This window comes from Spironucleus salmonicida, chromosome 9 (assembly GCF_000497125.1).
Source record: "Spironucleus salmonicida strain ATCC 50377 chromosome 9, whole genome shotgun sequence".
NCBI classification, from domain to species: Eukaryota; Fornicata; order Diplomonadida; family Hexamitidae; genus Spironucleus; species Spironucleus salmonicida.
Window position 1 is genome coordinate 227673 of NC_090604.1, and position 11494 is coordinate 239166.

An 11494-nucleotide genomic window follows, 5' to 3' on the forward strand; every position below is an offset into this window, starting at 1 on the left:
ATAAATCAAGTAGGGTCACTCAGATCTCATTCCTCTGCACGAGGGGGAGCTCGGTGTGCATTCTCTGCTTCCTGCTGCGCACGGCGAAGGCCACGACACCGATGACCGCGGTCAGGGCGACGACACCGCCGAGGACGGCACCGATGGTGGCGGCCTGGGAGGCTCTGTTGGCGGGCGCGACGCACTGGTGGGCCTGGAAGAGGTAGCCGGGTCTGCACGCGGCGCAGTAGCGCTCGTCGCAGGACAGGCACCCCTCGGGGCAGGCGGCGCACTGGCCGGTGGTGGTCTGGCGGAAGCCGACCTCGCACTCGCTGCAGGAGTCGCCGCTCTGGACCTTGCAGTTGGCGATGCCGCCGGGGACGACTGGTGGAGGCGTGGGAGGGTTCACCGAGCCGCAGGAGCTGGCGTCGGCACAGACCCCGGCTGGGGTGAGGTAGAAGCCGAGCCCGCAACCGAGGCACTCGGAGGTGCTGCAGATGGCGCAGCCCTCGGCGCAGGGGACGCAGAGCCCGTTGGTGAGGGCGTGACCGGGGTGGCACACGAGGCAGCCGTCGGCGCCCTCGATCTGACAGGAGTTGGGCTTGGGCACGCATACGTTGTCCTGGACGGCGAGGCCTTCCTTGCACACGACGCACTTTTCTTCGTACTGGAAGTCGCAGTTGGCGACGGCGGCGAAGCAGTTGCCGCCCTGCTGGACGAAGCCTGGGATGCAAGTGGTGCAGCCGGAGGCATCGGAGGATGCGCAGAGGGAAGGGTTGGTGACGCAGGTGTTGTTCATGACGGCGAAGCCCTCGCGGCAGTTGACACACTTCTCCTCGTACTGGAAGTCGCAGTTCTTCACGCCGGCGAAGCAGTTGCCGTTGGTGTTGGAGTAGCCAGGCTTGCAGCTGATGCAGCCCTCGGGGGTGTTGGTCTCGCAGAAGGCGGGGTTGGTGACGCACTTGTTGCCGGCGTTGGCCATGCCGTCCTTGCACACGACGCACTTCTCCTCGTACTGGAACTCGCAGTTGGCGACAGCCGCGAAGCAGTTGCCGTCCTGTTCGACGTGGCCGGGCTTGCAGGTGGCGCAGCCGTCGATGCCCTGAACGGAGCAGAGGGCGGGGTTGGTGACGCACTTGTTGTCGGCGACGGCGAAGCCCTCGCGGCAGTTGACGCAGGTGGCCTCGTACTGGAACTCGCAGTTCTTGATGTTGGGGATGCAGGTGTTGTTCTCACGGTGGGTGTTGGTCGGGCAGGTCGCGCTCATTGGTAGTGGAGTGGGCGGGTCGGATCGGGGGTATAATACGGTATTAGGCCGATAATCTATTTCGGGCCGAGTTAGAATAGGTGGAGCGGAGTTGGATTGCCTTGGGTATCCGCGCCATCGTGCAGAATACCCGGCCGGGTGGAAGGGCGGACCCATCCCGAGGCGGGCGGTGCGCGAGAAAGATAAAATTCGGCACAGCTCTTTCCCTCGTAGTCTCCCAGCGAAGTACTCAATACTGCCAGGTCAGGCTTCACTTCACAATTTGGAACAAGATGTGGTGTTTAACTGACTGTATGACCGAATCGAGAGTACTGGGACGGCCGGAAAGAAGGGGCGCCTCGCGCTGTTACTTTGCGACGCTTCCCGTGAGGCGCTAGCTCGAAGTGGGCCACGAGATGCTTCAGCTACCGCCCTGGGAAGCCAAGGTGAAAGTGCGTGGCTAAAGTTGGGACGTACCAAGCCACTACGAAGTGGGAGTGAGACAGCATACTTAGGGGAGGCGCTGTGAAGGCAGATGACGGAGAAGTGACGGCTGCCCTTTCTAGCGTTTGGTTAGCTTGGGTGCATAGCCTCTGCTGGTAGATTTTGTTATAGGTGCAGTTAGTAAAAGCTAATGCTAGGGCTAGGCAATTAATAGAATAAATACTGCCGAAACGTATAAATAAATCATTAGCATAGCTTATCAGCCAGCTAGAGTGGAGGGACGTGAGGGCGCTATAAATCAAGTAGGGTCACTCAGATCTCATTCCTCTGCACGAGGGGGAGCTCGGTGTGCATTCTCTGCTTCCTGCTGCGCACGGCGAAGGCCACGACACCGATGACCGCGGTCAGGGCGACGACACCGCCGAGGACGGCACCGATGGTGGCGGCCTGGGAGGCTCTGTTGGCGGGCGCGACGCACTGGTGGGCCTGGAAGAGGTAGCCGGGTCTGCACGCGGCGCAGTAGCGCTCGTCGCAGGACAGGCACCCCTCGGGGCAGGCGGCGCACTGGCCGGTGGTGGTCTGGCGGAAGCCGACCTCGCACTCGCTGCAGGAGTCGCCGCTCTGGACCTTGCAGTTGGCGATGCCGCCGGGGACGACTGGTGGAGGCGTGGGAGGGTTCACCGAGCCGCAGGAGCTGGCGTCGGCACAGACCCCGGCTGGGGTGAGGTAGAAGCCGAGCCCGCAACCGAGGCACTCGGAGGTGCTGCAGATGGCGCAGCCCTCGGCGCAGGGGACGCAGAGCCCGTTGGTGAGGGCGTGACCGGGGTGGCACACGAGGCAGCCGTCGGCGCCCTCGATCTGACAGGAGTTGGGCTTGGGCACGCATACGTTGTCCTGGACGGCGAGGCCTTCCTTGCACACGACGCACTTTTCTTCGTACTGGAAGTCGCAGTTGGCGACGGCGGCGAAGCAGTTGCCGCCCTGCTGGACGAAGCCTGGGATGCAAGTGGTGCAGCCGGAGGCATCGGAGGATGCGCAGAGGGAAGGGTTGGTGACGCAGGTGTTGTTCATGACGGCGAAGCCCTCGCGGCAGTTGACACACTTCTCCTCGTACTGGAAGTCGCAGTTCTTCACGCCGGCGAAGCAGTTGCCGTTGGTGTTGGAGTAGCCAGGCTTGCAGCTGATGCAGCCCTCGGGGGTGTTGGTCTCGCAGAAGGCGGGGTTGGTGACGCACTTGTTGCCGGCGTTGGCCATGCCGTCCTTGCACACGACGCACTTCTCCTCGTACTGGAACTCGCAGTTGGCGACAGCCGCGAAGCAGTTGCCGTCCTGTTCGACGTGGCCGGGCTTGCAGGTGGCGCAGCCGTCGATGCCCTGAACGGAGCAGAGGGCGGGGTTGGTGACGCACTTGTTGTCGGCGACGGCGAAGCCCTCGCGGCAGTTGACGCAGGTGGCCTCGTACTGGAACTCGCAGTTCTTGATGTTGGGGATGCAGGTGTTGTTCTCACGGTGGGTGTTGGTCGGGCAGGTCGCGCTCATTGGTAGTGGAGTGGGCGGGTCGGATCGGGGGTATAATACGGTATTAGGCCGATAATCTATTTCGGGCCGAGTTAGAATAGGTGGAGCGGAGTTGGATTGCCTTGGGTATCCGCGCCATCGTGCAGAATACCCGGCCGGGTGGAAGGGCGGACCCATCCCGAGGCGGGCGGTGCGCGAGAAAGATAAAATTCGGCACAGCTCTTTCCCTCGTAGTCTCCCAGCGAAGTACTCAATACTGCCAGGTCAGGCTTCACTTCACAATTTGGAACAAGATGTGGTGTTTAACTGACTGTATGACCGAATCGAGAGTACTGGGACGGCCGGAAAGAAGGGGCGCCTCGCGCTGTTACTTTGCGACGCTTCCCGTGAGGCGCTAGCTCGAAGTGGGCCACGAGATGCTTCAGCTACCGCCCTGGGAAGCCAAGGTGAAAGTGCGTGGCTAAAGGTTGGGACGTACCAAGCCACTACGAAGTGGGAGTGAGACAGCATACTTAGGGGAGGCGCTGTGAAGGCAGATGACGGAGAAGTGACGGCTGCCCTTTCTAGCGTTTGGTTAGCTTGGGTGCATAGCCTCTGCTGGTAGATTTTGTTATAGGTGCAGTTAGTAAAAGCTAATGCTAGGGCTAGGCAATTAATAGAATAAATACTGCCGAAACGTATAAATAAATCATTAGCATAGCTTATCAGCCAGCTAGAGTGGAGGGACGTGAGGGCGCTATAAATCAAGTAGGGTCACTCAGATCTCATTCCTCTGCACGAGGGGGAGCTCGGTGTGCATTCTCTGCTTCCTGCTGCGCACGGCGAAGGCCACGACACCGATGACCGCGGTCAGGGCGACGACACCGCCGAGGACGGCACCGATGGTGGCGGCCTGGGAGGCTCTGTTGGCGGGCGCGACGCACTGGTGGGCCTGGAAGAGGTAGCCGGGTCTGCACGCGGCGCAGTAGCGCTCGTCGCAGGACAGGCACCCCTCGGGGCAGGCGGCGCACTGGCCGGTGGTGGTCTGGCGGAAGCCGACCTCGCACTCGCTGCAGGAGTCGCCGCTCTGGACCTTGCAGTTGGCGATGCCGCCGGGGACGACTGGTGGAGGCGTGGGAGGGTTCACCGAGCCGCAGGAGCTGGCGTCGGCACAGACCCCGGCTGGGGTGAGGTAGAAGCCGAGCCCGCAACCGAGGCACTCGGAGGTGCTGCAGATGGCGCAGCCCTCGGCGCAGGGGACGCAGAGCCCGTTGGTGAGGGCGTGACCGGGGTGGCACACGAGGCAGCCGTCGGCGCCCTCGATCTGACAGGAGTTGGGCTTGGGCACGCATACGTTGTCCTGGACGGCGAGGCCTTCCTTGCACACGACGCACTTTTCTTCGTACTGGAAGTCGCAGTTGGCGACGGCGGCGAAGCAGTTGCCGCCCTGCTGGACGAAGCCTGGGATGCAAGTGGTGCAGCCGGAGGCATCGGAGGATGCGCAGAGGGAAGGGTTGGTGACGCAGGTGTTGTTCATGACGGCGAAGCCCTCGCGGCAGTTGACACACTTCTCCTCGTACTGGAAGTCGCAGTTCTTCACGCCGGCGAAGCAGTTGCCGTTGGTGTTGGAGTAGCCAGGCTTGCAGCTGATGCAGCCCTCGGGGGTGTTGGTCTCGCAGAAGGCGGGGTTGGTGACGCACTTGTTGCCGGCGTTGGCCATGCCGTCCTTGCACACGACGCACTTCTCCTCGTACTGGAACTCGCAGTTGGCGACAGCCGCGAAGCAGTTGCCGTCCTGTTCGACGTGGCCGGGCTTGCAGGTGGCGCAGCCGTCGATGCCCTGAACGGAGCAGAGGGCGGGGTTGGTGACGCACTTGTTGTCGGCGACGGCGAAGCCCTCGCGGCAGTTGACGCAGGTGGCCTCGTACTGGAACTCGCAGTTCTTGATGTTGGGGATGCAGGTGTTGTTCTCGCGGTGGGTGTTGGTCGGGCAGGTCGCGCTCATTGGTAGTGGAGTGGGCGGGTCGGATCGGGGGTATAATACGGTATTAGGCCGATAATCTATTTCGGGCCGAGTTAGAATAGGTGGAGCGGAGTTGGATTGCCTTGGGTATCCGCGCCATCGTGCAGAATACCCGGCCGGGTGGAAGGGCGGACCCATCCCGAGGCGGGCGGTGCGCGAGAAAGATAAAATTCGGCACAGCTCTTTCCCTCGTAGTCTCCCAGCGAAGTACTCAATACTGCCAGGTCAGGCTTCACTTCACAATTTGGAACAAGATGTGGTGTTTAACTGACTGTATGACCGAATCGAGAGTACTGGGACGGCCGGAAAGAAGGGGTGCCTCGCGCTGTTACTTTGCGACGCTTCCCGTGAGGCGCTAGCTCGAAGTGGGCCACGAGATGCTTCAGCTACCGCCCTGGGAAGCCAAGGTGAAAGTGCGTGGCTAAAGTTTGGGACGTACCAAGCCACTACGAAGTGGGAGTGAGACAGCATACTTAGGGGAGGCGCTGTGAAGGCAGATGACGGAGAAGTGACGGCTGCCCTTTCTAGCGTTTGGTTAGCTTGGGTGCATAGCCTCTGCTGGTAGATTTTGTTATAGGTGCAGTTAGTAAAAGCTAATGCTAGGGCTAGGCAATTAATAGAATAAATACTGCCGAAACGTATAAATAAATCATTAGCATAGCTTATCAGCCAGCTAGAGTGGAGGGACGTGAGGGCGCTATAAATCAAGTAGGGTCACTCAGATCTCATTCCTCTGCACGAGGGGGAGCTCGGTGTGCATTCTCTGCTTCCTGCTGCGCACGGCGAAGGCCACGACACCGATGACCGCGGTCAGGGCGACGACACCGCCGAGGACGGCACCGATGGTGGCGGCCTGGGAGGCTCTGTTGGCGGGCGCGACGCACTGGTGGGCCTGGAAGAGGTAGCCGGGTCTGCACGCGGCGCAGTAGCGCTCGTCGCAGGACAGGCACCCCTCGGGGCAGGCGGCGCACTGGCCGGTGGTGGTCTGGCGGAAGCCGACCTCGCACTCGCTGCAGGAGTCGCCGCTCTGGACCTTGCAGTTGGCGATGCCGCCGGGGACGACTGGTGGAGGCGTGGGAGGGTTCACCGAGCCGCAGGAGCTGGCGTCGGCACAGACCCCGGCTGGGGTGAGGTAGAAGCCGAGCCCGCAACCGAGGCACTCGGAGGTGCTGCAGATGGCGCAGCCCTCGGCGCAGGGGACGCAGAGCCCGTTGGTGAGGGCGTGACCGGGGTGGCACACGAGGCAGCCGTCGGCGCCCTCGATCTGACAGGAGTTGGGCTTGGGCACGCATACGTTGTCCTGGACGGCGAGGCCTTCCTTGCACACGACGCACTTTTCTTCGTACTGGAAGTCGCAGTTGGCGACGGCGGCGAAGCAGTTGCCGCCCTGCTGGACGAAGCCTGGGATGCAAGTGGTGCAGCCGGAGGCATCGGAGGATGCGCAGAGGGAAGGGTTGGTGACGCAGGTGTTGTTCATGACGGCGAAGCCCTCGCGGCAGTTGACACACTTCTCCTCGTACTGGAAGTCGCAGTTCTTCACGCCGGCGAAGCAGTTGCCGTTGGTGTTGGAGTAGCCAGGCTTGCAGCTGATGCAGCCCTCGGGGGTGTTGGTCTCGCAGAAGGCGGGGTTGGTGACGCACTTGTTGCCGGCGTTGGCCATGCCGTCCTTGCACACGACGCACTTCTCCTCGTACTGGAACTCGCAGTTGGCGACAGCCGCGAAGCAGTTGCCGTCCTGTTCGACGTGGCCGGGCTTGCAGGTGGCGCAGCCGTCGATGCCCTGAACGGAGCAGAGGGCGGGGTTGGTGACGCACTTGTTGTCGGCGACGGCGAAGCCCTCGCGGCAGTTGACGCAGGTGGCCTCGTACTGGAACTCGCAGTTCTTGATGTTGGGGATGCAGGTGTTGTTCTCGCGGTGGGTGTTGGTCGGGCAGGTCGCGCTCATTGGTAGTGGAGTGGGCGGGTCGGATCGGGGGTATAATACGGTATTAGGCCGATAATCTATTTCGGGCCGAGTTAGAATAGGTGGAGCGGAGTTGGATTGCCTTGGGTATCCGCGCCATCGTGCAGAATACCCGGCCGGGTGGAAGGGCGGACCCATCCCGAGGCGGGCGGTGCGCGAGAAAGATAAAATTCGGCACAGCTCTTTCCCTCGTAGTCTCCCAGCGAAGTACTCAATACTGCCAGGTCAGGCTTCACTTCACAATTTGGAACAAGATGTGGTGTTTAACTGACTGTATGACCGAATCGAGAGTACTGGGACGGCCGGAAAGAAGGGGCGCCTCGCGCTGTTACTTTGCGACGCTTCCCGTGAGGCGCTAGCTCGAAGTGGGCCACGAGATGCTTCAGCTACCGCCCTGGGAAGCCAAGGTGAACGTGCGTGGCTAAAGGTTGGGACGTACCAAGCCACTACGAAGTGGGAGTGAGACAGCATACTTAGGGGAGGCGCTGTGAAGGCAGATGACGGAGAAGTGACGGCTGCCCTTTCTAGCGTTTGGTTAGCTTGGGTGCATAGCCTCTGCTGGCAGATTTTGTTATAGGTGCAGTTAGTAAAAGCTAATGCTAGGGCTAGGCAATTAATAGAATAAATACTGCCGAAACGTATAAATAAATCATTAGCATAGCTTATCAGCCAGCTAGAGTGGAGGGACGTGAGGGCGCTATAAATCAAGTAGGGTCACTCAGATCTCATTCCTCTGCACGAGGGGGAGCTCGGTGTGCATTCTCTGCTTCCTGCTGCGCACGGCGAAGGCCACGACACCGATGACCGCGGTCAGGGCGACGACACCGCCGAGGACGGCACCGATGGTGGCGGCCTGGGAGGCTCTGTTGGCGGGCGCGACGCACTGGTGGGCCTGGAAGAGGTAGCCGGGTCTGCACGCGGCGCAGTAGCGCTCGTCGCAGGACAGGCACCCCTCGGGGCAGGCGGCGCACTGGCCGGTGGTGGTCTGGCGGAAGCCGACCTCGCACTCGCTGCAGGAGTCGCCGCTCTGGACCTTGCAGTTGGCGATGCCGCCGGGGACGACTGGTGGAGGCGTGGGAGGGTTCACCGAGCCGCAGGAGCTGGCGTCGGCACAGACCCCGGCTGGGGTGAGGTAGAAGCCGAGCCCGCAACCGAGGCACTCGGAGGTGCTGCAGATGGCGCAGCCCTCGGCGCAGGGGACGCAGAGCCCGTTGGTGAGGGCGTGACCGGGGTGGCACACGAGGCAGCCGTCGGCGCCCTCGATCTGACAGGAGTTGGGCTTGGGCACGCATACGTTGTCCTGGACGGCGAGGCCTTCCTTGCACACGACGCACTTTTCTTCGTACTGGAAGTCGCAGTTGGCGACGGCGGCGAAGCAGTTGCCGCCCTGCTGGACGAAGCCTGGGATGCAAGTGGTGCAGCCGGAGGCATCGGAGGATGCGCAGAGGGAAGGGTTGGTGACGCAGGTGTTGTTCATGACGGCGAAGCCCTCGCGGCAGTTGACACACTTCTCCTCGTACTGGAAGTCGCAGTTCTTCACGCCGGCGAAGCAGTTGCCGTTGGTGTTGGAGTAGCCAGGCTTGCAGCTGATGCAGCCCTCGGGGGTGTTGGTCTCGCAGAAGGCGGGGTTGGTGACGCACTTGTTGCCGGCGTTGGCCATGCCGTCCTTGCACACGACGCACTTCTCCTCGTACTGGAACTCGCAGTTGGCGACAGCCGCGAAGCAGTTGCCGTCCTGTTCGACGTGGCCGGGCTTGCAGGTGGCGCAGCCGTCGATGCCCTGAACGGAGCAGAGGGCGGGGTTGGTGACGCACTTGTTGTCGGCGACGGCGAAGCCCTCGCGGCAGTTGACGCAGGTGGCCTCGTACTGGAACTCGCAGTTCTTGATGTTGGGGATGCAGGTGTTGTTCTCGCGGTGGGTGTTGGTCGGGCAGGTCGCGCTCATTGGTAGTGGAGTGGGCGGGTCGGATCGGGGGTATAATACGGTATTAGGCCGATAATCTATTTCGGGCCGAGTTAGAATAGGTGGAGCGGAGTTGGATTGCCTTGGGTATCCGCGCCATCGTGCAGAATACCCGGCCGGGTGGAAGGGCGGACCCATCCCGAGGCGGGCGGTGCGCGAGAAAGATAAAATTCGGCACAGCTCTTTCCCTCGTAGTCTCCCAGCGAAGTACTCAATACTGCCAGGTCAGGCTTCACTTCACAATTTGGAACAAGATGTGGTGTTTAACTGACTGTATGACCGAATCGAGAGTACTGGGACGGCCGGAAAGAAGGGGCGCCTCGCGCTGTTACTTTGCGACGCTTCCCGTGAGGCGCTAGCTCGAAGTGGGCCACGAGATGCTTCAGCTACCGCCCTGGGAAGCCAAGGTGAAAGTGCGTGGCTAAAGGTTGGGACGTACCAAGCCACTACGAAGTGGGAGTGAGACAGCATACTTAGGGGAGGCGCTGTGAAGGCAGATGACGGAGAAGTGACGGCTGCCCTTTCTAGCGTTTGGTTAGCTTGGGTGCATAGCCTCTGCTGGCAGATTTTGTTATAGGTGCAGTTAGTAAAAGCTAATGCTAGGGCTAGGCAATTAATAGAATAAATACTGCCGAAACGTATAAATAAATCATTAGCATAGCTTATCAGCCAGCTAGAGTGGAGGGACGTGAGGGCGCTATAAATCAAGTAGGGTCACTCAGATCTCATTCCTCTGCACGAGGGGGAGCTCGGTGTGCATTCTCTGCTTCCTGCTGCGCACGGCGAAGGCCACGACACCGATGACCGCGGTCAGGGCGACGACACCGCCGAGGACGGCACCGATGGTGGCGGCCTGGGAGGCTCTGTTGGCGGGCGCGACGCACTGGTGGGCCTGGAAGAGGTAGCCGGGTCTGCACGCGGCGCAGTAGCGCTCGTCGCAGGACAGGCACCCCTCGGGGCAGGCGGCGCACTGGCCGGTGGTGGTCTGGCGGAAGCCGACCTCGCACTCGCTGCAGGAGTCGCCGCTCTGGACCTTGCAGTTGGCGATGCCGCCGGGGACGACTGGTGGAGGCGTGGGAGGGTTCACCGAGCCGCAGGAGCTGGCGTCGGCACAGACCCCGGCTGGGGTGAGGTAGAAGCCGAGCCCGCAACCGAGGCACTCGGAGGTGCTGCAGATGGCGCAGCCCTCGGCGCAGGGGACGCAGAGCCCGTTGGTGAGGGCGTGACCGGGGTGGCACACGAGGCAGCCGTCGGCGCCCTCGATCTGACAGGAGTTGGGCTTGGGCACGCATACGTTGTCCTGGACGGCGAGGCCTTCCTTGCACACGACGCACTTTTCTTCGTACTGGAAGTCGCAGTTGGCGACGGCGGCGAAGCAGTTGCCGCCCTGCTGGACGAAGCCTGGGATGCAAGTGGTGCAGCCGGAGGCATCGGAGGATGCGCAGAGGGAAGGGTTGGTGACGCAGGTGTTGTTCATGACGGCGAAGCCCTCGCGGCAGTTGACACACTTCTCCTCGTACTGGAAGTCGCAGTTCTTCACGCCGGCGAAGCAGTTGCCGTTGGTGTTGGAGTAGCCAGGCTTGCAGCTGATGCAGCCCTCGGGGGTGTTGGTCTCGCAGAAGGCGGGGTTGGTGACGCACTTGTTGCCGGCGTTGGCCATGCCGTCCTTGCACACGACGCACTTCTCCTCGTACTGGAACTCGCAGTTGGCGACAGCCGCGAAGCAGTTGCCGTCCTGTTCGACGTGGCCGGGCTTGCAGGTGGCGCAGCCGTCGATGCCCTGAACGGAGCAGAGGGCGGGGTTGGTGACGCACTTGTTGTCGGCGACGGCGAAGCCCTCGCGGCAGTTGACGCAGGTGGCCTCGTACTGGAACTCGCAGTTCTTGATGTTGGGGATGCAGGTGTTGTTCTCGCGGTGGGTGTTGGTCGGGCAGGTCGCGCTCATTGGTAGTGGAGTGGGCGGGTCGGATCGGGGGTATAATACGGTATTAGGCCGATAATCTATTTCGGGCCGAGTTAGAATAGGTGGAGCGGAGTTGGATTGCCTTGGGTATCCGCGCCATCGTGCAGAATACCCGGCCGGGTGGAAGGGCGGACCCATCCCGAGGCGGGCGGTGCGCGAGAAAGATAAAATTCGGCACAGCTCTTTCCCTCGTAGTCTCCCAGCGAAGTACTCAATACTGCCAGGTCAGGCTTCACTTCACAATTTGGAACAAGATGTGGTGTTTAACTGACTGTATGACCGAATCGAGAGTACTGGGACGGCCGGAAAGAAGGGGCGCCTCGCGCTGTTACTTTGCGACGCTTCCCGTGAGGCGCTAGCTCGAAGTGGGCCACGAGATGCTTCAGCTACCGCCCTGGGAAGCCAAGGTGAAAGTG

General features: G+C 61.6%; 6 protein-coding genes and 6 non-coding genes across 12 annotated transcripts; all 12 read right to left on the reverse strand. All coding sequences in view use genetic code 6, as the record gives it.

Annotated features, from left to right (window-relative positions):
• Positions 1 to 19: 19 nt before the first annotated feature.
• On the reverse strand, positions 20 to 1246 carry SS50377_28463 (Cysteine-rich membrane protein 2; the record flags this gene model as incomplete). Its single annotated transcript, XM_067912228.1, has 1 exon — positions 20 to 1246. One exon carries the CDS (start codon positions 1244 to 1246, stop codon positions 20 to 22), a length of 1227 nt encoding a protein of 408 aa, XP_067760285.1.
• A 184-nt stretch (positions 1247 to 1430) lies between these two features.
• On the reverse strand, positions 1431 to 1551 carry SS50377_r20009. Its single transcript, XR_010957813.1, has one exon. It is a non-coding gene; the product is annotated as a 5S ribosomal RNA (ribosomal RNA).
• Positions 1552 to 1981: 430 nt separating this feature from the next.
• On the reverse strand, positions 1982 to 3208 carry SS50377_28464 (Cysteine-rich membrane protein 2; the record flags this gene model as incomplete). The annotated part of the gene is made up of 1 exon (XM_067912229.1): positions 1982 to 3208. One exon carries the CDS (start codon positions 3206 to 3208, stop codon positions 1982 to 1984), a length of 1227 nt encoding a protein of 408 aa, XP_067760286.1.
• Positions 3209 to 3392: 184 nt separating this feature from the next.
• On the reverse strand, positions 3393 to 3513 carry SS50377_r20008. Its single transcript, XR_010957812.1, has one exon. It is a non-coding gene; the product is annotated as a 5S ribosomal RNA (ribosomal RNA).
• A 431-nt stretch (positions 3514 to 3944) lies between these two features.
• SS50377_28465 (Cysteine-rich membrane protein 2) lies at positions 3945 to 5171 on the reverse strand (the record flags this gene model as incomplete). Its single annotated transcript, XM_067912230.1, has 1 exon — positions 3945 to 5171. One exon carries the CDS (start codon positions 5169 to 5171, stop codon positions 3945 to 3947), a length of 1227 nt encoding a protein of 408 aa, XP_067760287.1.
• Positions 5172 to 5355: 184 nt separating this feature from the next.
• SS50377_r20007 lies at positions 5356 to 5476 on the reverse strand. The gene has a single exon (XR_010957811.1). It is a non-coding gene; the product is annotated as a 5S ribosomal RNA (ribosomal RNA).
• Positions 5477 to 5907: 431 nt separating this feature from the next.
• Positions 5908 to 7134, reverse strand: SS50377_28466 (Cysteine-rich membrane protein 2; the record flags this gene model as incomplete). Its single annotated transcript, XM_067912231.1, has 1 exon — positions 5908 to 7134. The coding sequence occupies one exon, from the start codon at positions 7132 to 7134 to the stop codon at positions 5908 to 5910; it is 1227 nt and encodes a 408-aa protein (XP_067760288.1).
• Positions 7135 to 7318: 184 nt separating this feature from the next.
• SS50377_r20006 lies at positions 7319 to 7439 on the reverse strand. The gene has a single exon (XR_010957810.1). It is a non-coding gene; the product is annotated as a 5S ribosomal RNA (ribosomal RNA).
• A 431-nt stretch (positions 7440 to 7870) lies between these two features.
• Positions 7871 to 9097, reverse strand: SS50377_28467 (Cysteine-rich membrane protein 2; the record flags this gene model as incomplete). Its single annotated transcript, XM_067912232.1, has 1 exon — positions 7871 to 9097. The coding sequence occupies one exon, from the start codon at positions 9095 to 9097 to the stop codon at positions 7871 to 7873; it is 1227 nt and encodes a 408-aa protein (XP_067760289.1).
• Positions 9098 to 9281: 184 nt separating this feature from the next.
• Positions 9282 to 9402, reverse strand: SS50377_r20005. Its single transcript, XR_010957809.1, has one exon. It is a non-coding gene; the product is annotated as a 5S ribosomal RNA (ribosomal RNA).
• A 431-nt stretch (positions 9403 to 9833) lies between these two features.
• SS50377_28468 (Cysteine-rich membrane protein 2) lies at positions 9834 to 11060 on the reverse strand (the record flags this gene model as incomplete). Its single annotated transcript, XM_067912233.1, has 1 exon — positions 9834 to 11060. One exon carries the CDS (start codon positions 11058 to 11060, stop codon positions 9834 to 9836), a length of 1227 nt encoding a protein of 408 aa, XP_067760290.1.
• Positions 11061 to 11244: 184 nt separating this feature from the next.
• SS50377_r20004 lies at positions 11245 to 11365 on the reverse strand. Its single transcript, XR_010957808.1, has one exon. It is a non-coding gene; the product is annotated as a 5S ribosomal RNA (ribosomal RNA).
• Positions 11366 to 11494: the final 129 nt, after the last annotated feature.